We start from the raw sequence: 22717 nt of genomic DNA on the forward strand, positions 1-22717 counted from the left end.
TGAACTGTAGATTAAAACTGAAGTACCTGCAAAAAGGTAGGAATTTAACAAGATGGGACCTGGATAAACAGAAAGAACCAGAGGTTGTAGATAGGTTCAGTAGAGTATTAGGGAATGATTGACAAGAACAGGGGAAAGGTATATGGCAGAAGAAGAATGGATATCTTTGACAGATGAAATAGTGAAGGCAGCGGAGGATCAAGCAAGTAAAAAGGTAAGTGTCAGTAGAAATCCCTGGGTAACACAAGGAGTAGGAATTAAGTCCTGGGAGAAGAAATAAAAACTTTGAGGTTTGCTGATGAAATTATAATTCTGTCATAGATGAGCATTTCAATGGAATGGACATTGTCTTGAAAGGATGTAGTCAAATTGAATGAAGTGATGAGGGAATTAGATTAGAAAATGAGACATTGAAAGTAGTAGATGAGTTTTGCTATTTGGGCAGCAAAATAACTAATGATGGTCAAAGTAGAGAAGTTATAAATGTTGACTAGTAGTGGCAAGAGAAGCATTTCTGAAGAAGAGAAATTTGTTAACATCAAGTATACATTTAAGTGTTAGAAAGTATTTTCTGAAAGTATTTGTCTGGAGTGTAGCCATGTATGGAAGTGAGACATGGATGACAAACAGTTTAGACAAGAAGAGAATAAAAGATTTGGAAATTTAGTGCTACAGAAAAATGCTGAAGAATAGATGGGTAGATTGCACAACCAATGAGGCAGTACTGAATAGAATTGGGGAGAAAAGAAATTTGTGGTACAACCCGACTAGAAAAAGGCTTCAGTTGGTATGACACATTCTGAGACATCAAGGGTTCACCAATTTAGTACTGGAGAGAAGCGTAGGGGGTCAAAATCATAGACAGAGACCAAGAGATATATACAGTAACCACCTTTAGAAGGATGTAGGCTGCAGTGGTTACTCAGAGAGGAAGAGGCTTGCACAGGATAGAGCAGCATGGAGAGCTACATTAAACCAGTCTTTGGACTGAAGACCACAACAACAACACCTGTGTTCTGTGATAACTGAGATGAATACACATTAAATATGTGTTACTGTGTTAGTACTCATTCTTCCCATGGCATTCCCAGACTGAATGAGAAGATTCTTTGTACAGTTCTACAGATCTGGTAATGAAAGTAATTTTATCTTTGTTAGTGCACTAGAAGCTTTTTGCAGCTCGTGACAATATATCTAAAAAATTATTAAAATGCTGCTGCAGCCATTAAGTAAAATCCTTTTTCGATGCATCACTTAAGCAACAAATAGTTCCTGAAAGACTGAAGTGTGCAGTTGTCAAACTTCTGCTTAAGAAGGGAGATAAGGCAGATACTGCAAAATATTGGCCAGTCTCACTACTGACAAGTTTTTCCAAGGTTTTATAGAAGCTAATGCAGGCTAGTATTGCTTAGAATCTCAGTGAGAATAGTATTATCAGCAAAAATCAGTTTGGATTTCGGAAGGGATTATCAACATAAGATGCAATATTTGCAGCTGCTGCCATGTTTTAGGTGTCCAACAACAAAAAGATGATAATGGTTGGAATATTTTATGTCCTATCAAAAGCATTTGACTGTGCCAGTCACCAAACACTTTCACACAAAGCAACATATCTAGGTATACGTGATGCAGCAGGGCTCAGAGGTCTGTTCTGGGTCCTTTACTTTTTATTAATAATCTACCTCTTTGTACAGAATATTGTAAATTTACCATTTTTGATGATGACTCTATGCGACTTATTGACAATTTAATACACAAACTTGAGGTATCAGCTAATAAGGATTGTACGGATATTTTAAACTTGTTTAGTTACATTAAAAAGATTATATTCAGTTTCACACAACCTCTAAAGATGAAAGAAAAACTGGGTGACCAGCAGATAGCTAGTGTGGATGGTTCAAAATACCTGGCCTTACATACTGTTAGCAAACTAAATTGGTCAAACCACATCCTCAGTCTGCGTAAAGACTGAATTCTGCAACTTATGCCTTATGCATTGTTTGCTCTTATAAAAATATGGAAACCATTAGATCAGCTTATTATGATTATTTTCATGCCATTATGGCATATGGAATCATATTTTGGAGAAATCTTCAATTGTCTAGAAAAGCAGTATATGCACAGAAAAGGTCATAAGAATCATGAGTGGAGTCCATCCTAGAGTAAAGTGCAGAAATATTTTTCAGGAACTTGAATTCTTACATTGACTGCACAATATATATTCTCCCTGATCTTTTTCATAAGGAAGAAAAACCTTTTCAAACCTAATAGTGCGTATCATAGTCATGAAACTAGAAGGAAGGGCGATATCCATTACGAGCATGCAAACCTGACTATGGTACAGAAGGCGGTGTACATTGGTGGCTGTGTGATTTATAATGACCTCCTTTCACAAATTAAGCATCTAGTAGATGATGTGCTCTTGTTTTAAAAAACTTAAGGCAGTTCCTATTGTGAGAGCATTTTCCACTACAGAAGAGTTCCTAAACACAGTGAATAGTACCCATGTACTCTTGGATACATTCCTAGATTTTTTTATTTGGGTTTCCTGTCTCTTTATTATTGTAAATGTACTTATTTTTCTATAACAGATTTTCTGTAACATTTATTTTTTCTGTAACATTTATTTAACTGCAAAATTTATTTTTCTTTAATAGAACCAAGCTGTAGTATTTTGATGCAAAACTGATTAGCACTATTTATATACTACCACAACAAATTTGTAAAACTGACACTGATATATTTACAAGATGGATCACTGGAACATGAAATAAGTACACAAATAAACAAAATAACAACATTCTGGACTGAGAAATTTTTATCACTCAGGAATTTTGTAGTTTTTAGGTCTTCTGTGCAGGTGTACATCAATTAAATATGTGAATTTACAGTATGCAAACAAAGTTTTTATAATGTAAATCCCATCATTAAGTAGAGCTTTAAGGGATCTGTAATGAGTCAAGTCCTCAATTAACAGTAAAAGTTTACTGTAGGTACTGGATAAAGAATTTTTTTTTCAATTTACAAAATAATGGGCTGTATCTATAATAAAACAGATACATACAGTTGCTATTCTTTTAGATGATTTTCATTGATGCAAAGATGTTATGGAAGTGTGGAGCTGCAAAATTACATCACGAGTATGTCATCCGAGGTTACTATATAGACAGTTTCAAACGGTGTCTAATTTACACAGTTCACCATCTCTCTGTCCCTGTAGTATTGCTAATTCATTTATAATTGTTTCTATAGACAGTTTCAAATGGTATATAATTTATAAAATTCATATAATCTTGATGTATAGAAATTGGATTGGTGGAATACATATGAAAGTAACAAATAAGTGGTAGTCCAATTGGGATACAGTGATTTATGTTTTACCTAATCACATAAAACCACTGGCTTCATACAAGCAGTAGAATAGGTAATAAAATAAATTGGAGATCCCAAAAGGTGTCCTGAGACTCAAGGTTTTGGAAGGCTGACAGAACCAGAGGACAGTAATGTTACTATCTTTAGTTCTATCTGTGAATAAGAACATCCCTCTGTTTGAAACATATTATGTAATGCATACCATTAGTGGTGACATTTATCTAACAAGTCAGGAACAGAGCAAATGCCATGGTAGTTTGAGACACGCTGACAGCATACTTTACGAAACTGACCTACTTAATAAAAAATAGTAACTCATTTAGAAACAGTCACCAGTACACTGCTCCAACATTGTTTTTATTTGGTTGGTGACTGTATGGAGACCAATAAATGTCAAATTTATGTGCCAATATAAAATTTCCTGATGCGTTAGCTGATGATAGTCTTCTTGGATGTGCAGCCAGATCATAAAATCATCTTGACACAATATTTCAGTGGACCATCTGGTTAGATGATTTATGATCTGGCTGCAAACATGACAAGAATTTGATGTCAAATTTCACTTAAATTTTGCTTATTGGGATAGTTAACTTCACATTAATTCTTACGTTGTTTTTATATGGTTGCAGAAATTACGGGGGTTAAAATTTATAATATGTATCTTTAATTTTGCTTATAATGCTATAATCATAAATCTAATAGTAGTCAACCTATAATTAAATCTTACAGTGATATGGTTAGCCTCATGTGCCCACTTCAGATCACATCTAAGTAAAACCAATTGCTATCAAGAGAGATATACTTTATCAAAATTTGCATTAATGTGTAGCACATAAAATGAACATAATTTTTTGGATGAACAAATAACAAAGGAATAAAAGTTAATTTGGAACTTGGGAATAATTTCTGTAGCCTTTTTCTTTTGGTTCTTTTTTCTGTGGACATAAATAATATTACTTAAAGTGGAAACAATCTTGAGAACACCGACATAATGACTAAGTACTGTAATATGCAAGTACATAATATAATATAAAAATGACTTCTTGTAACTAGAGGAAAGGTTATGCAATTTTAAAGTATTGCTTAATCCTAAACAGTGCCAGTATAGCAACTGGACCATTATTTTTAAATAACTGCCCAATCCTATTGTAGCTTTGGTGGTATATTAATTGTGCTAATGTTTTACACAATACTATAGCATAGTAACTTCTCTATTGTTTTCAGTGTAGATATGAACAATAATGTTTATGGTTTTTGTTGACTGAGTTTAGAAATACTTAAAGTTATTGAATTACCATAACTCTATATGTTTGTAGCACATACCCCTATTCTTTGCACCCCTCTCGCTGCGGATGAGTACCTCGTGGTCATCTTCCTCCCATATTTCTCCCTCAGCCACAGCTACACTTACCAGGAGGAGGGCAGCAACAAAGATGGACACCCACTTCATCTTAAAATTGTGCTGTTGACATGAAAATGATTTCCTTACAGTCTCAGTTCAAAGAAACGAATGGTACCAACCACTAAAATGCCTCAGTACCATACATAATGAAAACACACATAAAAAACTGAACTTTAAATTTATTGCTTTGGTTTATAGCCCTTAAAAATGAAAATTTCATGAGTTTTATATCTCTCAATAAAATCATAATTTCTTGCTAAAGGTTTGTGTATGTATCATTCTGGATCCTTCACCATTTGCTATCAATGTTCTAAGAATTCTCAGGAAATACTTAACATATTACCAGCATTAGCAATGCCAAGAAGTGCTCCAAATTCCAAATAAAAATTCTATGATAGCACACATCATTATTGCATGAGAATCACAATGGAAATTTCTCAGTTGGTGACCACTCATTCCATATCACTGATGATAAGCTATATGAGAAAATATAACAGGCAAGACTCATGTAGTGTGTTACATGACACATTGGACTAAGATACAATTCAATTCTGTTACATTTATATGTGTATTGTTGTATTTTTATCTTTTCAATCTATATAAGTTATTATTAATTACATTTGATGCTAGTATTTTACGTCAATTTTTCCCAATCTTTGTACAGATGCCACATTTTTAATGTTCAGTACATACCAGAATGAATTATTTTTTATAAAACAATGTAAACGGCCATAAGAAATTACTACAATTGGAGACAAGTGAAATTTATAATGCAGTTCTGTTTGAAATTGGCATTTTTGATAATAATTGTTAAAAATGCTAATGACATAATTTTTGGAATAGAAATCATCTGTACATGATAAAACTGACAATAAAAACTATATTTATGTTCTATGCTTTGCAAAATGACAGACTTAAATAATTACATATATATCTTTCATAACTGTAGGTTAATTAAATATTATGTCCGAATATATAAAACTCTTGTTATAGTTGCTGCAGCCACACCCACACAGAACAAGTAGCAGTGACATTATGAGCACAGCTGTTATTATACCAAGGTGAATTATGTACTGAGTTTTCAGGAGATAGTTAGTGAGTTTAATATTTTGAAAGGGAATACAAGTTTTGTTAAAGCACAGATGATAACTGGAGAGAGGCTTTGGAAAAATTCCATCTCCATGAAAATACGCTTACGCATAAAGAAGGTGCTCTGGAACTAAATTCTATCACTAACCCAAGTGTGGCGTCCCAATTGAAAGAACAGTTAGATAGTGATATGAGGAAAGGCCGTTTAGCTCTTGAGACAAGTTTACTACCGTGCAATTTCTATGCCAACAAGAACTAGCAATCAGAGGGCACAAAGATGTAAACTCAAATTTTTTTCAGTTGTTGGAACTCCTAAATAATGACATACATGAGTTTAAAGATTGGTTAGGGCGTTTGGGGTATAAGTGGATGTCCCACGATATTCAAAACGAGGTCATTGATCTACTCGGAAAGTCTGTGTTGAGAAAGGTATTGGCTTCAATCGAAAAGACTGAACATTTTTCTATTATGGTTGACAAAACAAGTGATTCTTCGATTCACGAACGAGTGTCATTTTGTACTCGTACTGTCAATGATTCCTTAATCATCAATGAAGACTTTATTGTCTTAAATGGGACGCCCAACACTGAATATAATTTGAAAGTCTTCGTCACTATTCTATCTTGGTAAGTTCAGATTGTCTGAATAACAAACACATTTTCTTCACAACCCTGCCCAGTATCTTTCCATTGTACAGAATTGCATTGTAATGGAACCCACTTCTTTCAGGATGGTCCTTTCTGTGGCATATCAGTTGCCACAAGGTGAAGGGCAGCGTGTCTGTTAAACTCCTTTCTCTTAATTTAACTATCAATTTTTGGTGCTTAGCGCGAACAAAATAAAAACACAATGCAGAGTTTCAAATAATAGTATATTTCAAAGTGATCATGTATTTAGCTTCTGTTATATTATTGTAAAAAATGTAAAAAATCTTGTTTACACTTCGTTCATGTGTTATTTAGTAATGCAGACACAATCAGTGAGGCCACTGAGAGTGAGGAAAAAAGCTAATACGGCTGCATGGATGAATGCACATTATTTACGTTATGTACTGCATACAGTATGTGATCAAAAGTATCCGGACACCTGGCTGAAAGTGACTTACAAGCTCGTGGCGCCCTCCATCGGAGGTTCGAGTCCTCCCTCGGGCATGGGTGTGTGTGTGTGTGTGTGTGTCGTCTTTAGCGTGAGTTAGTTTAAGTTAGATTACGTAGTGCGTAAGCTTAGGGACCGATGACCTCAGTACGTAGTTTGGTCCCATAAGACCTTACCACAAATTTCCAAATTTCCCTCCATCGGTAATGCTGGAATTCCCACTCTCGCAGGCATACGTTCAGTCAGGTGCTGGAAGGTTTCTTGGGGAATGACAGCCCATTCTTCACGGAGTGCTGCACTGAGGAGAGGTATCGATGTCGGTCGGTGAGACCTGGCACGAATTCGGCGTTCCAAAACATCCCAAAGGTGTCCTATAGCATTCAGGTCAGGTCTCTGTGCAGGCCAGTCCATTACAGGGATATTACTGTCGTGTAACCACCCCGCCACAGGCCCTGTGTTATGAACCGGTGCTCGATCTTGTTGAAAGACGCGATCGCCTTCCCCGAATTGCTCTTCAACAGTGGGAAGCAAGAAGTTCCTTAAAACATGAACGTAGGCCTGTGCTGTGACAGTGCCATGCAAAGCAACAAGGTGTGCAAGACCTCTCCATGAAAAACACGATCCCACAATAACACCATCGCCTCCGAATTTTAATGTTGGCACTACACATGCTGGCAGATGTCGTTCACCAGGCATTCGCCATACCCACACTCTGCCATCAGTTCGCCACATTGCGTACCGTGATTCATAACTCCACAAAACGTTTTTCCACAGTTCAATCGTCCAATGTTTACCCTCCTTACACCAAGCGAGTCGTCGTTTGGCATTTACCGGCGTAATGTGAGGCTTATGAGCAGCCGCTCGACCATGAAATCCAAATTTTCCCACCTCCCGCCTAACTGTCATAGTACTTGCAGCGGCTCCTGATGCAGTTTGGAATTCCCGTATGATTCATATTATACATTACGACCCTCTTAAACTGTCGGCGGTATCTATCAGTCAAATAATAACTGACGAGGTCGGCCTGTACGCTTTTGTGCTGTACGATTCCCTCCACGTTTCCACTTCACTATCTCATCGGAAACGGTGGACCTAGAGACAGGTACGTGCCGAGTAAAACTGTGAGGGACGGGAAAAACCCACCGTGGTTCAACAACAAAGTTAGGAAACTACTGCGAAAGCAAAGAGAGCTTCACTCCAAGTTTAAACGTAGCCAAAACCTCTCAAACAGAACCTAAACTATGTCAAAGTTACCGTAAGGAGGGCTATGCGTGAAGCGTTCAGTGAATTCGAAAGTAAAATTCTATGTACCGACTTAACAGAAAATCCTAGGAAGTTCTGGTCTTACGTTAAATCAGTAAGTGGCTCGAAACAGCATATCCAGACACTCCGGGATGATGATGGCATTGAAACAGAGGATGACACGCGTAAAGCTGAAATACTAAAAACCTTTTTCCAAAGCTGTTTCACAGAAGAAGACCGCACTGCAGTTCCTTCTCTAAATCCTCGCACAAACGGAAAAATGGCTGACATCGAAATAAGTGTCCAAGGAATAGAAAAGCAACTGGAATCACTCAACAGAGGAAAGTCTACTGGACCTGACGGGATACCAATTCGTTTCTACACAGAGTACGCGAAAGAACTTGCCCCCCTTCTGACAGCCGTGTACCGCAAGTCTCTAGAGGAACGGAAGGCTCCAAATGATTGGAAAAGAGCGCAGATAGTCCCAGTCTTCAAGAAGAGTCGGCGAGCAGATGCGCAAAACTATAGACCTATATCTCTGACGTCGATCTGTTGTAGAATTTTAGAACATGTTTTTTGCTCGAGTATCATGTCGTTTTTGGAAACCCAGAATCTACTCTGTAGGAATCAACATGGATTCCGGAAACAGCGATCGTGTGAGACCCAACTCGCTTTATTTGTTCGTGAGACCCAGAAAATATTAGATACAGGCTCCCAGGTAGATGCTATTTTCCTTGACTTCCGGAATGCGTTCGATACTGTTCCGCACTGTCGCCTGATAAACAAAGTAAGAGCCTACGGAATATCGGACCAGCTGTGTGGCTGGATTGAAGAGTTTTTAGCAAACAGAACACAGCATGTTGTTATCAATGGAGAGACGTCTACAGACGTCAAAGTAACCTCTGGCGTGCCACAGGGGAGTGTTATGGGACCATTACTTTTCACAATATATAAAAATGACTTAGTAGATAGTGTCGGAAGTTCCAGGCGACTTTTCGCGGATGATGCTGTAGTATACAGAGAAGTTGCAGCATTAGAAAATTGTAGCGAAATGCAGGAAGATCTGCAGCGGATAGGCACTTGGTGCCGGAAGTGGCAACTGACCCTTAACATAGACAAATGTAATGTATTGCGAATACATAGAAAGAAGGATCCTTTATTGTATGATTATATGATAGCGGAACAAACACTGGTAGCAGTTACTTCTGTAAAATATCTGGGAGTATGCGTGCGGAACGATTTGAAGTGGAATGATCATATAAAATTAATTGTTGGTAAGGCGGGTACCAGGTTGAGATTCATTGGGAGAGTCCTTAGAAAATATAGTCCATCAACAAAGGAGGTGGTTTACAAAACACTCGTTCGACATATACTTGAGTATTGCTCAACAGTGTGGGATCCGCACCAGATCGGGTTGACGGAGGAGATAGAGAAGATCCAAAGAAGAGCGGCGCGTTTCGTCACAGGGTTATTTGGTAACCGTGATAGCGTTACGGAGATGTTTAGCAAACTCAAGTGGCAGACTCTGCAAGAGAGGCGCTCTGCATCGCGGTGTAGCTTGTTGTCCAGGTTTCGAGAGGGTACGTTTCTGGATGAGGTATCGAATATATTGCTTCCCCCTACTTATACCTCCCGAGGAGATCACGAATGTAAAATTAGAGAGATTCGAGCGCGCACGGAGGCTTTCAGACAGTCGTTCTTCCCGCGAACCATACGCGACTGGAACAGAAAAGGGAGGTAATGACAGTGGCACGTAAAGTGCCCTCCGCCAAACACCGTTGGGTGGCTTGCGGAGTATAAATGTAGATTTAGATGATGTAGATGTGACACGATGTGACACGAGTGACACCCAATCACCTGCCCACGTTAGAAGTCCGTGAGTTCCGCGGAGTTTTCCTGCTCTCTCACGATGTCTAATGACTACTGAAATCTCTGATATGCAGTACCTGGCAGTAGGTGGTAGCACAATGCACCTAATATGAAAAACGTATGTTTTTGGTGGTGTCCGGATATTTTTGATCACATAGTGTATAAACTACACAACCCAATATGCAATGCATGACGGACACATCTTTCAGTTTAGTTCCGCGGTTTAGATATTCTCGCTTTTGGTTGTTCCTTTCCGGTTTCTTTTTACACAGTGAGAGAATTCACTTGAGACATTAATTCCGCTGTCAGCGTTAACTTTCGGATGTCACCGGAACACGAAGACAAGGGTAAGGTGAGAGGAAATTTACTCGTTTTGAAGGAACAGAGGTCACATATGGGCGTTTGACTTGATGAAGTGTCCTCCAAAACGGCTATATCAGTTATTATTTTTATTTTTGTTATAAGAGGTTCTTCGGCAGTATATTTATGTGATGTTAGTATTCAATATAAGCATCAATTTCATCTGACCCCTTGACTCACTGCAGCACCAGCGAAAGTAACATTACCGCCTTAATACTGATAAAAAATACAGTATAGAAAAAATGAGGGGAGATGTACGTATTTGGCGACGTCATATGATCCATCCCACAGTTCTGAAAAAATTAATAAGTATAATAATTTATGGGATAAATTCTGTGGATTATGTGATTAAATTTTTATGTTCTCCTAGCAACTTTTGATACATATTCAACTTATGTATAAGAAGTTGTGGACTGGAAAGGATTGGGAACGTCAAAACCAGAAGTGGAAAGAGTTGCGAAAAATAACGAAGTACGTAGACAGCACCGCAACCGGCGCTGGACAGTAGACACCGGTCTGTCGTAAAATGTTTCAAGCCTTATTTTCAAAGTTCTCGTTGCTTCAAAACTAATGCATAAACTTTTTCTTTTATGTACAAGAATTGGTTGGACGTGCATTCATAGTTAATATTACAGACTTGCTTAGCAGCACTTACACTTTGTTTCTCCCCACTGCAGCAAAATTGCGCGCGCAACTTGAGTTGTGTGATTTATCATACTATGTGTTTGTTCACGTATAAGGAATGTCAAATTAAGACTTTGGGATTTTTTGATTGGTATCACAAAAATGACAGAGCAAATTACCGAAATTCCTGTATCAACAGAGCCAGAGGCATAACGTTAGCCAAGTTAACCATGCTTACACGTGCTCTGACGGATATAATTGAATCGCAGAAAAAACTGACCACGACAGTGTGAACACTGTCGGTAACGATCGGCAAAATATCTGCCAACCAAGATGCAAAATTGGAAGCAAAGTCAGACACAGTCGACAAAATGTCCACCAGATATTTTAACCGAACACGAGGAGACACTTTCAGTTTATCCCAAAACCAGGTAAAAATATTGAAAAAAATTTAAAAAAGAACCAATTGAAACCATTAGCAACTATCTCGAAAAATGGTTAAGAAAAACAATAAATTTGTTGAATTGTGTGATAGCAAATTCGACAGTTATAAGAGTAAACAACAAAGCCAAAAGTTGTTGTAATGTTACGAAACACAAGCGAAGGAACGTGAAAGACAATCCCGATAACGTATATGAGTCGCACACGGGATTCGACGAAGTTGTGACTGAAAAGTTAAATGAAAACTGTCTCGAATGAACAGGGAGATTCGCGAAAATTAGAGTATAGGTGAAAGCAATCAGGACATGACACGAAAAACTTACAAGCGCGCCCAAGTCTCGCACAGTCTAGAGAATATACGAAAGGCAGTGAGGTAATATAAAACCCAAACACCATAAGAGACGCGTCTTTAGTGCGAAACTTGGAATCAGAATTAAAGCAGTTGGGTACTGAGATCAGCTTCGGATGTGCGATATTGCGAACAGGGGCAAAAGCTTAATAGTGGCCCCCCTCCCCGCTCCCCTTCGAGCGTTTGAGACAGGACGTCAAATATTAAAAAAAAAAAAGATTTTTCAAAAATACGTTCATTTTGTAGTGCACAGCTTTCAGAGGAGTTTGAATAAAATATATATGTTCGAGGAAGGTAAGACATGTTATTTGTTCTTAAGTGTGCAGAAGTCCAGTGCCACGCTCCTTCACATAGCATTATTCTATCGCACGCCATTGCATTTCGCTCTGTGGAATTCAAACGTGTATATTTTGTAATGGAAGTCAATTAAAATGTCTTGTGTCTCTCCTGCGCCCCAGCCGGCCGGTTTGACATCCTACCCCCTTGAAAAAAAAAAAAAAAAAAAAAAAAAAAAAAAAAAAAAAAAAAAACCTCACAATTAATAGTGGGTGGGATTATTTGTAACCAGGAGAATAAGAACTCTTCAGAAAACTTTCATTTTTTATTGCCTCTTTCTCTTTTGTGTGACGTAACATTCAATATAGGAAACATAAAACCGGTAAAGATAAGAGACAAGCAAGACAGTACATATTTCTTAGCATTTTTTTTCTCTCTAATCTTGTTATAGATTTGCACGGGGTGCTTTCCTTTCTGCGAAAGAATCTATTACCTCATCATCAAAGTTCGTCAGACGTTTTGCTACGTGAAAAATCAAAATGTTGTTGTCTGATACTAAAAATGGCTCTGAGCACTATGGGACTTAACTGCTAAGGTCATCAGTCCCCTAGAACTTAAAACTACTTAAACCTAACTAACCTAAGGACATCACACACATCCATGCCCGAGGCAGGATTCAAACCTGCGGCCGCAGCGGTCGCGCGGTTCCAGACTGTAGCACCTAGAACCGCTCGGCCATTCCGGCCGGCTGTCGGATACTGAAAAAGCTATTAATACGAATAGTACCCAAGACTAGCGTGGTTTCTCAATTTGATTACGTCTATTTTGTCACTGTCTGCTAGACAGAACGAAATTGGCCTTTCTAATATTGGAACAATTGTAACACACGCCAAAGAAGCGAGACTGTTTTGGCACAAATGGTCATCTTTTCCACGTCATTTACATAAATAACGCGACAGAAGACAAATCACGAAGTACCAATAGCAAATGCCTATTAGGCCTATTACAAGCACAAAGTTTTATATTAGGAAATAGTTTCACATTCATTGACACCCTCCAGTTTCTCAAGCTTGAGATCGAAAAGTAGTAGTACGAAATTTTTATATAAATTTGGGACCGTCATATTGTTTCATATAATTCGTGTGATGTCCCCGTTTCTTCTCCTTCCTCGTTCTAACAAACAATCTTGCCATCACTAATTCTGTAACTGTTCCTGCCATTCTCAAAACTTATTCTCCAGTTAACTTCACTAACGCTGCCAGAATCATCAATGCACTTATCCCGCGTTTATTCTCCGGTTAGGCGTTATTACGTGTTCGTACAATGCGTATTCTGCGCTGTTCCGAGAATAGAACTAAGGCGACTGCTAACCGGGAACTGTACAACTGGCCCTTCCTTAGTGGTGTAGCGATCTGGCAAAACTTTTCTGTCAAACTTTCATTTTCTTGGAGACACCGAGAAGATTAATATGTAATCTTCCTTACACGTTACTGCTGTTTGTCGTTTCTTTCCGCTCTGATAGTCTGAATCTATGAATTTCGTTGATAATTATAACAACGCTGATCATTCGCACACTCAGTCAACCACATAAATATACAGCGATTGGAATTCACCCGCTCGGGTTTATTCGTCTTAGCTCGTATAGTCCTTTTGCCTTTTTTTTATTTCTAGGTGCAACAGCGATTCCTCTGGCAGAGACATTACATGCCCTATGCACTTATTCAAAAAACAACTTACGATTCGTTCAGAAATCAACTTAGAATGTATTAAAAAATGTTTAAAAACCAACAGGGATGAATTTCAAAAAATGTTCAGATGTGTGTGAATTCTGCTTAGGTAATCGGTCCCTAGGCTTACACACTACTTAAACTAACTTATGCTAAGAACAACACACACACACACATGCCTGAGCGAAGACTCGAACCTCCAGCGGGAGGGACCGCGGACGGATTTCAAAATCAAATGAATAACCGATAGACCAACGTGCACTGGATGCTAGGCGCTTTGTGAAACAAGCTTTTTTCATCAAGAATATGAATCTGGCGCCCACTGAAATTGCCGCCCGGGGCAGATACCCGGGTTTGCCCCCCCCCCCCCCCCCTTTTCCACTCCAAGATACGGGCCTGACTGAGATGCGTGGCACGGCCAACACGGTAAATACGTCAGACTCGCAAATGCGTACGGGTATGATGTTATGAGGACTGAACCAAGTTTTTCCTTGTACATAAAAGAGAAAAAAATGTTGGACAAACATTCAGTAGTTTTTTATCTAGCAAACACCACTTTTTGTGAAGTCTTTTCATGGCGAGGTGCGACTTGAATAGAGTAGTAGCATGCAAAAGATAAAATAAGGGGAAATTTACACTACATTAGAGATTTTCTTCGCTTTTCCATTCAGGATATTAAGCGAGGGGGAAAAGACCGTCTATATGCCTCCATACTTATGTACAACAAATGTAAAATTGCAAACGTCATATTGATATGAGGTACTTTATATGTTGAAAAATATCGAGATACGGTATTATAAACTTTTGTAATGTAGAGATAATTTCTGTGATTTTATGGCCACGTGTTTTGAGAGACAAGTGCTACATGAATTTGTAGTTTTGTTTAAATTAGCTGCCTGTCAGTAGGCCTATGCACATATTGGTGCTATCTTCATAGGCAGATAAAATTTATACATGACAGTTACCGATAATTTATGCATGTTCTCAAACCCTTTCTGCATGAGACAGTTTCCTATACAGGATCATTGCAATGTAGTTCATCACAATAGATTCGACAGTATGAATCATTGCAACGGAAAACTAAAAAAAAGTTGCTGGCCGGCAGTCTTTTATTGCTCCAAAATTCGAGAAACGATCTTCTATGTTTTTTTTTTTTTGTGCGTCGTGTATGGTTTTTACTTTTCTGATGAGACGGTGAAAAAAGCTACAGATATTTTACTTGACTATAAAAAGCATAATGGTAAATAAAGAAAAATTGAAAATAATAATGGACAAAAGCAGGTGGTGCAAATGCTTGCGTTATTTTTTCGAGTGTCATTGTAACGTAATCAATTAGAACATGCAGGGAAGCAGCATACTCACGCCTTATAAAATTCACATCAGTCTTTCCATTTGTGCCAGCCTAGTCCGCTGTAACTAGCTCTGACGTCATAAATATTGCGCAATATTTTAAAATGAAGTAAATAACCTGAAACGTTTCTAGCATGTCAGGAGTAATACAAAATCGATATGTGTTGGATATCAGTTCAATAACTTTAACCATTTTCGAAATTTGGATGTTTTTCTGTAAAAATCATTGGCGCAACGGAAGAGAGCTAGAAACTTAAAAATTTATATTTAGATTCCTTTTGCATAATAATTTAGTAGAAACAGTATTCTGGATCTCACAAATTAAAATTTTACTTGAAATTCATGATTTTCTGGTTTTTGTCTTAGAAATTAAGGAAGCAAGATAGATTAAGTAGGCGAATAAATAAAGCTAGGATGTTTAAATTTAAGTAGAAGGGAGATCCGCTGTAATCATAAAGATGTGAGAAGTTTCAACTGAATAACTATAAAACTATAGCGATAGCGTATCTCCAAAGGTCAAGTTCAGAGCTCGTCTACTGCGTGTAGTGTAATTAAATTAATTATCTCGCCCAAAATATTTGACTTAGACACGTCATACTTTTATTATGATTACTTACCTGTGTGCTGATTGCACATTTAAATTGAGAGCTTCATCGGCCATTAGCAAAGGAAGCAATGATTTATTCGATAACTTAAAGTGGTGCATTGCTAGCCCAGCGGCTAGTCGGGAGAGCAGATTTGATCAGGCGTTCCCTTAGCCGCCCGCACCGCGGCTTTATATGTAAGAACGCTGCGCGAGAAGGATGGCCCCAGTTCTCTCCAGACGCTGATTAGCGCACCACCTGTGCTGGGAGTCGCGTCGCGTCGGTATCGTTGGTATAAACAGCCTCGGATGCAGTAATAAGTTACTCGGGATAAGCGTAACCATGAAATCATTTTCAAGTGAAGTGTTAATTTTGGGATGACATTAATGATCTATCTTTAGTTTGCATATGTCGTATTTTCACGTGCCGCCGCAGGACAGACATTCTACCATTATTAGCGTGGCGTTTGATGAACATTATCATCAAATTATGGCGAGCATTCACTTAAACATTTAATTTGAGCAGTTATAGTTGCATCAGCGCATTCAACTCTGAACTGCTCTGGTAGTTGGATTGTGTGGATACTTTTTGGTCTGTGACTTTCGGAATATAGTAAACATTTTAGAGAGAATGGTTTTTGATTATGAATCCCAGACAATCTCCTAATTCCTCAGAGCTATAAGCTGTAGCTATAAATGTATTTCTCAGATGAAGTGGGCACCAGAAATTATAATTACAGGTTTCACGTTTTGCTAATCACTTTCTGGTTGCCAATATTGCAGTTAGAGAGCCAGTGTTGAGAACGGCAAACAACAGCATTAAATAAATAATAGGAACATTAACAATTATTCCAGCCGCCGTCCCACAAACAGAGATTTGACTATATAAATAAGCACAATAAAAAACGTAAAAAATATTGCTGGCCATCACTTCTTATCCCGTTAAAGTATATAAAGTGGAATCTGAGTTAAAATACTGTGGCGAAATAGCACAATAACATTGCTCTTCGCTTCTTCACATCTTTTAAGCCAACTTCTGTTCGTGGTATCAGATTGTTAAGATGTCTGTAAAACGCTTATACAAAGGTTAACTGTACGTCTCAAGGTGATCTATTTGTAACAGCGAAGTAATAACACTCAAAATACGCTAAGGACTTTTGTTGTGTTGCCATCAGTCTCCTGACTGGTCTGATTCGGCCCACCACGAATTTCACTCCTGTGCCAATCTCTTCATCTCAGAGTAGCACTTGCAACCTACGTTCTCAGTTATTTGCTGGATGTATACCAGTCTCTGCCTTCCTCTACAGTTTTTGCCCTCTACAGCTCCTTCTAGTACCACGAAGTCATTCCCAGATGTCAGAACAAATGTCCTATCATCCTGTCCCTTCTTCTTGTCAGTGTTTTCCACATATTCCTTTCCGATTCTGCACAGAACCTCCTGATTCCTTTCCTTATCAGTCCACCTAATTGTCAACATTCGTCTGTAGCACCACATCTCAAATGCTTCGATTTTCTTCTGTTCCGATTTTCCTACAGTCCATATTTCACTGTGCTCCAAACATACATTCTCAGTAATTTCTTCCTCAAATTAAGGCCTATGTTTGATACTAGTAAACTTCTCTTGGCCAGGAATGCCCTTTTTGCCAGTACTAGTCTGCTTTTGATGCTGTCCTTGGTCCGTCCGTCATTGGTTATTTTGCTGCCTAGGTAGCAGCTATACGGGCTAAAATGCGCAGTTCCAGAATCACGTGACTCGAGCAGCAGCAGACGTTGCGCACAGAGTTCTCGTTCTGCGCAGTCGAATGTTCAGCGCACAAATATTTATACTCTATGGCCCTCTACAGTTAGTGCGCAATAATGTCTTAGAATACGGTATAATTGTTTTTGAAACATTATAGTAGGACTGATACACGAATATCAGGAAAAATGAGTAATTCATTCGAGTCAGCAAACTGCGGCTCGATGTATTCATTCAGCTGCTCTAAGCATCCCAAACACGTCACGTCGAAGCGCCTGCTGCCACCCGCCATGTTAGGGTGGCGCGCGAGATGAGTATTGATCAGGTCGGCAGGCGGACCGCGTCTTGGCTTCGATGTTACCGTGCGAGCTGGCTCGCTGCTGCGGGAGAATACGGCAGGTGCGTCATGGGACCACCACTACAGATGTGGTGAGATGGGTGGAAAATGGCTGGAACTACTGTCGTGGCTGAAGAACTAATTCAAGTACGTGTTGCAGTGGGGAATCTATCTACATATAATGTTAATCACCATATATGTTCTGAAAAATGTTCTCTTATCTCATTAATTGCACATAGCTTAAAATGACAGTTTTAAAATAAATATACCATATGATTACAAAATAAGCAAAATCTTCTCTGTCTCTTTACAGGCCATACAACTATCTTTCTGCGTGTTGTTGTTGTTGTTGTTGTTGCCGTCGTCATTAGTTCGAAGACTGGTTTGATGCAGCTCTTCATGCTACTCTCTATCCTGTGGAATACTCTTCATCCCTGAATAGCTACTGAAACCTACATCCTTCTCGATCTGCTTACTGTATTTATCTCTTGGCCTCCCTCTACGATTTTTACCCCCTCTTCCCACTCTTCCCTCTTGTGCTAAATTGGTGATCCCTTGATGTCTCGGAGTGTGTTCTGCCAACCGATCCCTTGTTCTAGTCGGGTTGTGCCACAAATTTCTTTCCTCCCCAATTCTGTTCAGAACCTCCCACTAGTTACGTGATCTACCCATTTAATATTCAGCATTCTTTTGCAGACCCACGTTTCCAAAGCTTCTACTCTCTTCTTGTCTAAACTGTTTGTCGTCCATGTTTCACTTCACTGCACTCCAGACAAATACTTCCAGAAAAGACAGTTAAATCTATACTTCGTGTTATAAAATTTCTTTTCTTCAGAAACGTATTTCTTGCCGTTGCCGGTCGACATTCTACATCTTCTCTAGTTTCTCTAAGTCTGCAAATTTTGTAGACGTAGGTTTTCCTTTCCTTAATCTAACTTCTAAGATAAATCATAGGGTCAGTATTGCCTCGCATGTTCCTACAATTCTCCGGAATCCAGACTGATCTTCCCCGAGGTCGGCTTCTACGTTTTCATTCTTCTACAAGGAATTGCTACCCATTATTATTGGCTCAAATGGCTCTGAACACTATGGGACTTAACATCTATGGTCATCAGTCCCCTAGAACTTAGAACTACTTAAACCTAACTAACCTATGGACATCACACAACACCCAGTCATCCCGGACCCCGCCGGGAATCGAACCCGGGAACGCGGGCGCGGGAAGCGAGAACGCTGCCGCACGACCACGAGCTGCGGACACCCATTATTATTCTACCATTTTGAACTGATCTGAGCTAAATATATTAATGATTTTGAGTTAATGCATGCGTGTAACTGATATCGTTTGTAGTATTTTCTCCGTGTCGGCAAGCCGTGCGAACGTTGTATGTATTCTTCGTTATTCAGTCTCACTGTACCGCACGTATCTGTTCATATTCTTTGTGAGATCGTCGTATTTGTGTTTTATTTATTCCTGCACAGCGTTTTCGATCACGGGGCTGGCCACCCTCTATGATAAAAAAAATTCCGTAAAGTTTCATCGAAAGAATCTGAGGGATATCTTGCGGCACACGACTAAGAAGAAAAAAGACTAAGAAACACATATAAAGGGCAATGAAAAAAAGAGTAACCTGTAGCACACAATAGCTTCCTAGCATCTGTTTAATATTTACAGCACATTCGAACAGGATTAAACAAATACTGTACAGAAAATTCGAAATGGGCGTAAGATTCCATTTCCCAGTATTAACGAAGATTACGGCAGGAAAAGGGAATGGAGCGGGAGAATAGCTGTGTTGGTATTGTTCCTAGTAGCTACACAACACACACACACATATTCACATTGCGCCAATGTCTAGGTAACATTACAGCCAAGTGTGTACCGATCGAGGGCAGGATTGGACAGAGACCAATCTCCCCCCCCCCCCCCCCCCCCCTAAGAGGGAAAAAAACGTCGTAAACCGAATCGCTTTTTACCTCACCATTCAAAAGTATTCGGGCACCTATTAGTGGGCTTTAACATGGAACGTTTCACTCTTCACCTATGTGACTGCTTGAACTCTACTGGGTATGTTTTCAGTGAACCGTCTTTGTCGTACCGGTACCTCCTCTCCCACGTCACTGTTCGGACTACGCAAGATGGCAGGTTACGTTCTGCAGACATTCACCAAATCCAAAGCCTTCCGTCCGATTGCCTCAGGCTATAGCGTTATTTATCACTCGTTTCCAGCCATTCACTGTTCAGCGACGTCACTCGTTACACCATCTCAAGCACTGCTTAACACTCGCTAGAGAAATGTGTGGAGCTGCTCGACATTATACCCCATTCTTTTTAACTCCCTACAAACAGTCATTGTGCTAGCTGCACTTTGGAATTCAAGAGTATTTCCGCTGATTTCATGTGACTTTTTGCAACCACCCTCCGCAATGTTCGACGCTCCCTGTCTTTCATCATTGTGACATTGAATTAATTCTGGCTGTTGTCGAAGGGAGGCAGTAGTTGTTCTAGGGTAGAACAGCCGGCAGAGAAAGAGACTTACTAAACGGTAACAGTAGAAACATCAGGATTTTAGATTTGTGTGTGAATTTCCAGTGGAGTGATGCCATGAACATGCTCGTTTTGTATCTACGAAACAGCATTTGCAGGAAGTGTTACTCCTCTGCTTTCATCTTACGAAACCTGCGGAAAGTCATCTTTTCATACCGGAAGAGTGTACACTGTCGGAAACAACGAGCAGAGATTGTAAACAATTTTTGATGTTGCTGAGCAACAGTGAATAATTTTCTTAATTTATGGCCAGTTTTGAGCTTGATGTCCTGCAGTATACGATAATTACATAAACTCAATCACTTAAAAGTGGCATAAAAGGCCGAAACCTGGGTCGTAACTAAATAGATAACAATAGCGGTGGGTTCAATTTTTTTTTTTTTTTTTTTTTTTTTTAAGAAAAAGAGCAGAGACTGGTTTCGACGATTCAACGACAGTGGTTTTGAGTGCATGGCGCCCTGGTCGGTGTGGTGTGCTGTGAGCTGATCCAACTGATCAAGGGGTGAATGCTGAACGCAACGAAGCACTATTACTCGTTTTGAATCGTGCACTTAGATACAAACGCTCGAAATATGCACATCTCAAATTCGTTCTGACTCATGACAATGTCAAGCCACATGTTACGAAGTCGAGTGATGGTAACCTTGAATTGACTTCGATGGGATGTTTTCTCCCGTCCCCCCGCATCTTCCATATTCACCAGTTATAGCCCCTTCCAATTTACATTTCTTTCTGTCCATGCAGCATGGCATTTCTGAACCGCACATCTTCAAACGATATCGAGAACTGTTTCGGTCACCTCAAAAGAACCTGAATTTTTTTGTTTCGGAATATATTTGTTACGTACTCCAAAAGTAGGAAGAGGACGCTACTTTCAGTAAATTATAACCTATTTTAGTTAATGTAATTATGCCTGTGAGACAAAAAAATGTTGTTTTCTTACGTAAACAGTCAACGTCATTTTTTGATCTTGTGTACAAATAACATCCGTTTATGTCGCACATCATTTTATCTGTGTTTGCGACATTCAGTTATTACCTGCAGATGGCTTAAGAAAACGAAAGCCCCTTCGTGACTAAATAAATGTAATTTAGCAGAACATCAGGAAGTGTTTCCTATTTAATGTTATTGTCACTTTCCGCCGAAAATTCAGTTGATCTTATACCATTACACCAAAATAAACTTACGCTTTCTGTCCACAAAGAGAATTAATTCAAGTATCCAATATATGAGGTCTACCTAGTTTTTGGATTAGCTATGGTTGTTCCTTTGCTTTTTGCACTTCACAGTCACATCACTAACAGTCGACTCGGGCAGTTTTAGAAAGGTTGAAATATCCCTGATGCATTTCTTACACAGGTGACATCCAATGAGCAGTCCACGTTGAAAGTCACCGAGTTCTCCTGATCGATCGATTCTGCTGTTATGCTTCTCTGTTGACAACAAGGTCTGTTGATAAAATATCGATATACGAGGGTCGTCCACAACGTAAGTTCCGTTTCTATTTATATCCGCGGCAACGCTACGATCGCAGTTCCGAGCATGCACTCCAGTTACTCTAAAAACATGTACGCCATTTTCAGATCGCTGCTGCTGACGTGTGCTTTGTAATGCTTCTTTATAATGTCAGACGTAATTGAAAATTCCGCCGCGTGTGAAATCAGATCTGTGGTTCGTTTTCTAAATGCAAAGAAAGTTAAACAAAAGGAAATTCAACGGCAAATCTGCGAGGTTTACGGACAAAATGCTATGAGTGAATGAATGGTTAGAAGATGGGTCAGACTGTTCAATGAAGGACGTGATCAAGTGCACAATGAAGAACGAAATGGACGCCCGTCTGTGGTTACTGATGAACTGGTTCACGCAGTTGAAGAGAAGATTAAGCACAACCATAAGTTTACACATACGTTAGTGCCCGTGCCTTGGAAGTTTCTCACGATCACTAATTCATGAAATTGTTACTGAAATTTCGAAAACTTTGCTCACGTTGGTTGAATACACAGGCGGCAAACTTCTGTTGAAGAAGGCATACAAAAACTTGTGGTACGCTATGACAAGTGCCTACAAAATTACGGAAGCTATGTAGAAAAGTAGTTAAATAGTTGTAGATTTTTGTACAATAAATATTTTTTCTGTATCTGTACACGTTTGTTTTATGTAACCAAACGGATCTTACTTTGTGGGCATATCTCGTATAGCGGCAATATCTCTTACCTCGATATATCAATATTGAAATGGCAATATCGAGTGCCGAATTTTTATTTTATATTTTTTCTCAATTTTGGTAAATATATGAAATTTCTTTTTTGAAATTG

The 22717-nt window shown here is 39.0% G+C and overlaps 1 protein-coding gene across 1 annotated transcript in view; it reads right to left on the reverse strand.

Moving 5' to 3' along the window:
* Positions 1–22717, reverse strand: part of LOC126259390 (uncharacterized) — a 155422-nt gene that overhangs the window by 23027 nt on the left and 109678 nt on the right. Inside the window, exon 2 of the mRNA XM_049956151.1 lies at positions 4696–4834. Within this exon, the coding sequence (XP_049812108.1) occupies positions 4696–4822 (127 nt within the window). The 5' untranslated portion in view covers positions 4823–4834. The remainder of the gene's footprint in view (positions 1–4695; positions 4835–22717) is intronic.

This window comes from Schistocerca nitens, chromosome 5 (assembly GCF_023898315.1).
Source record: "Schistocerca nitens isolate TAMUIC-IGC-003100 chromosome 5, iqSchNite1.1, whole genome shotgun sequence".
Classification (NCBI taxonomy): domain Eukaryota; kingdom Metazoa; phylum Arthropoda; class Insecta; order Orthoptera; family Acrididae; genus Schistocerca; species Schistocerca nitens.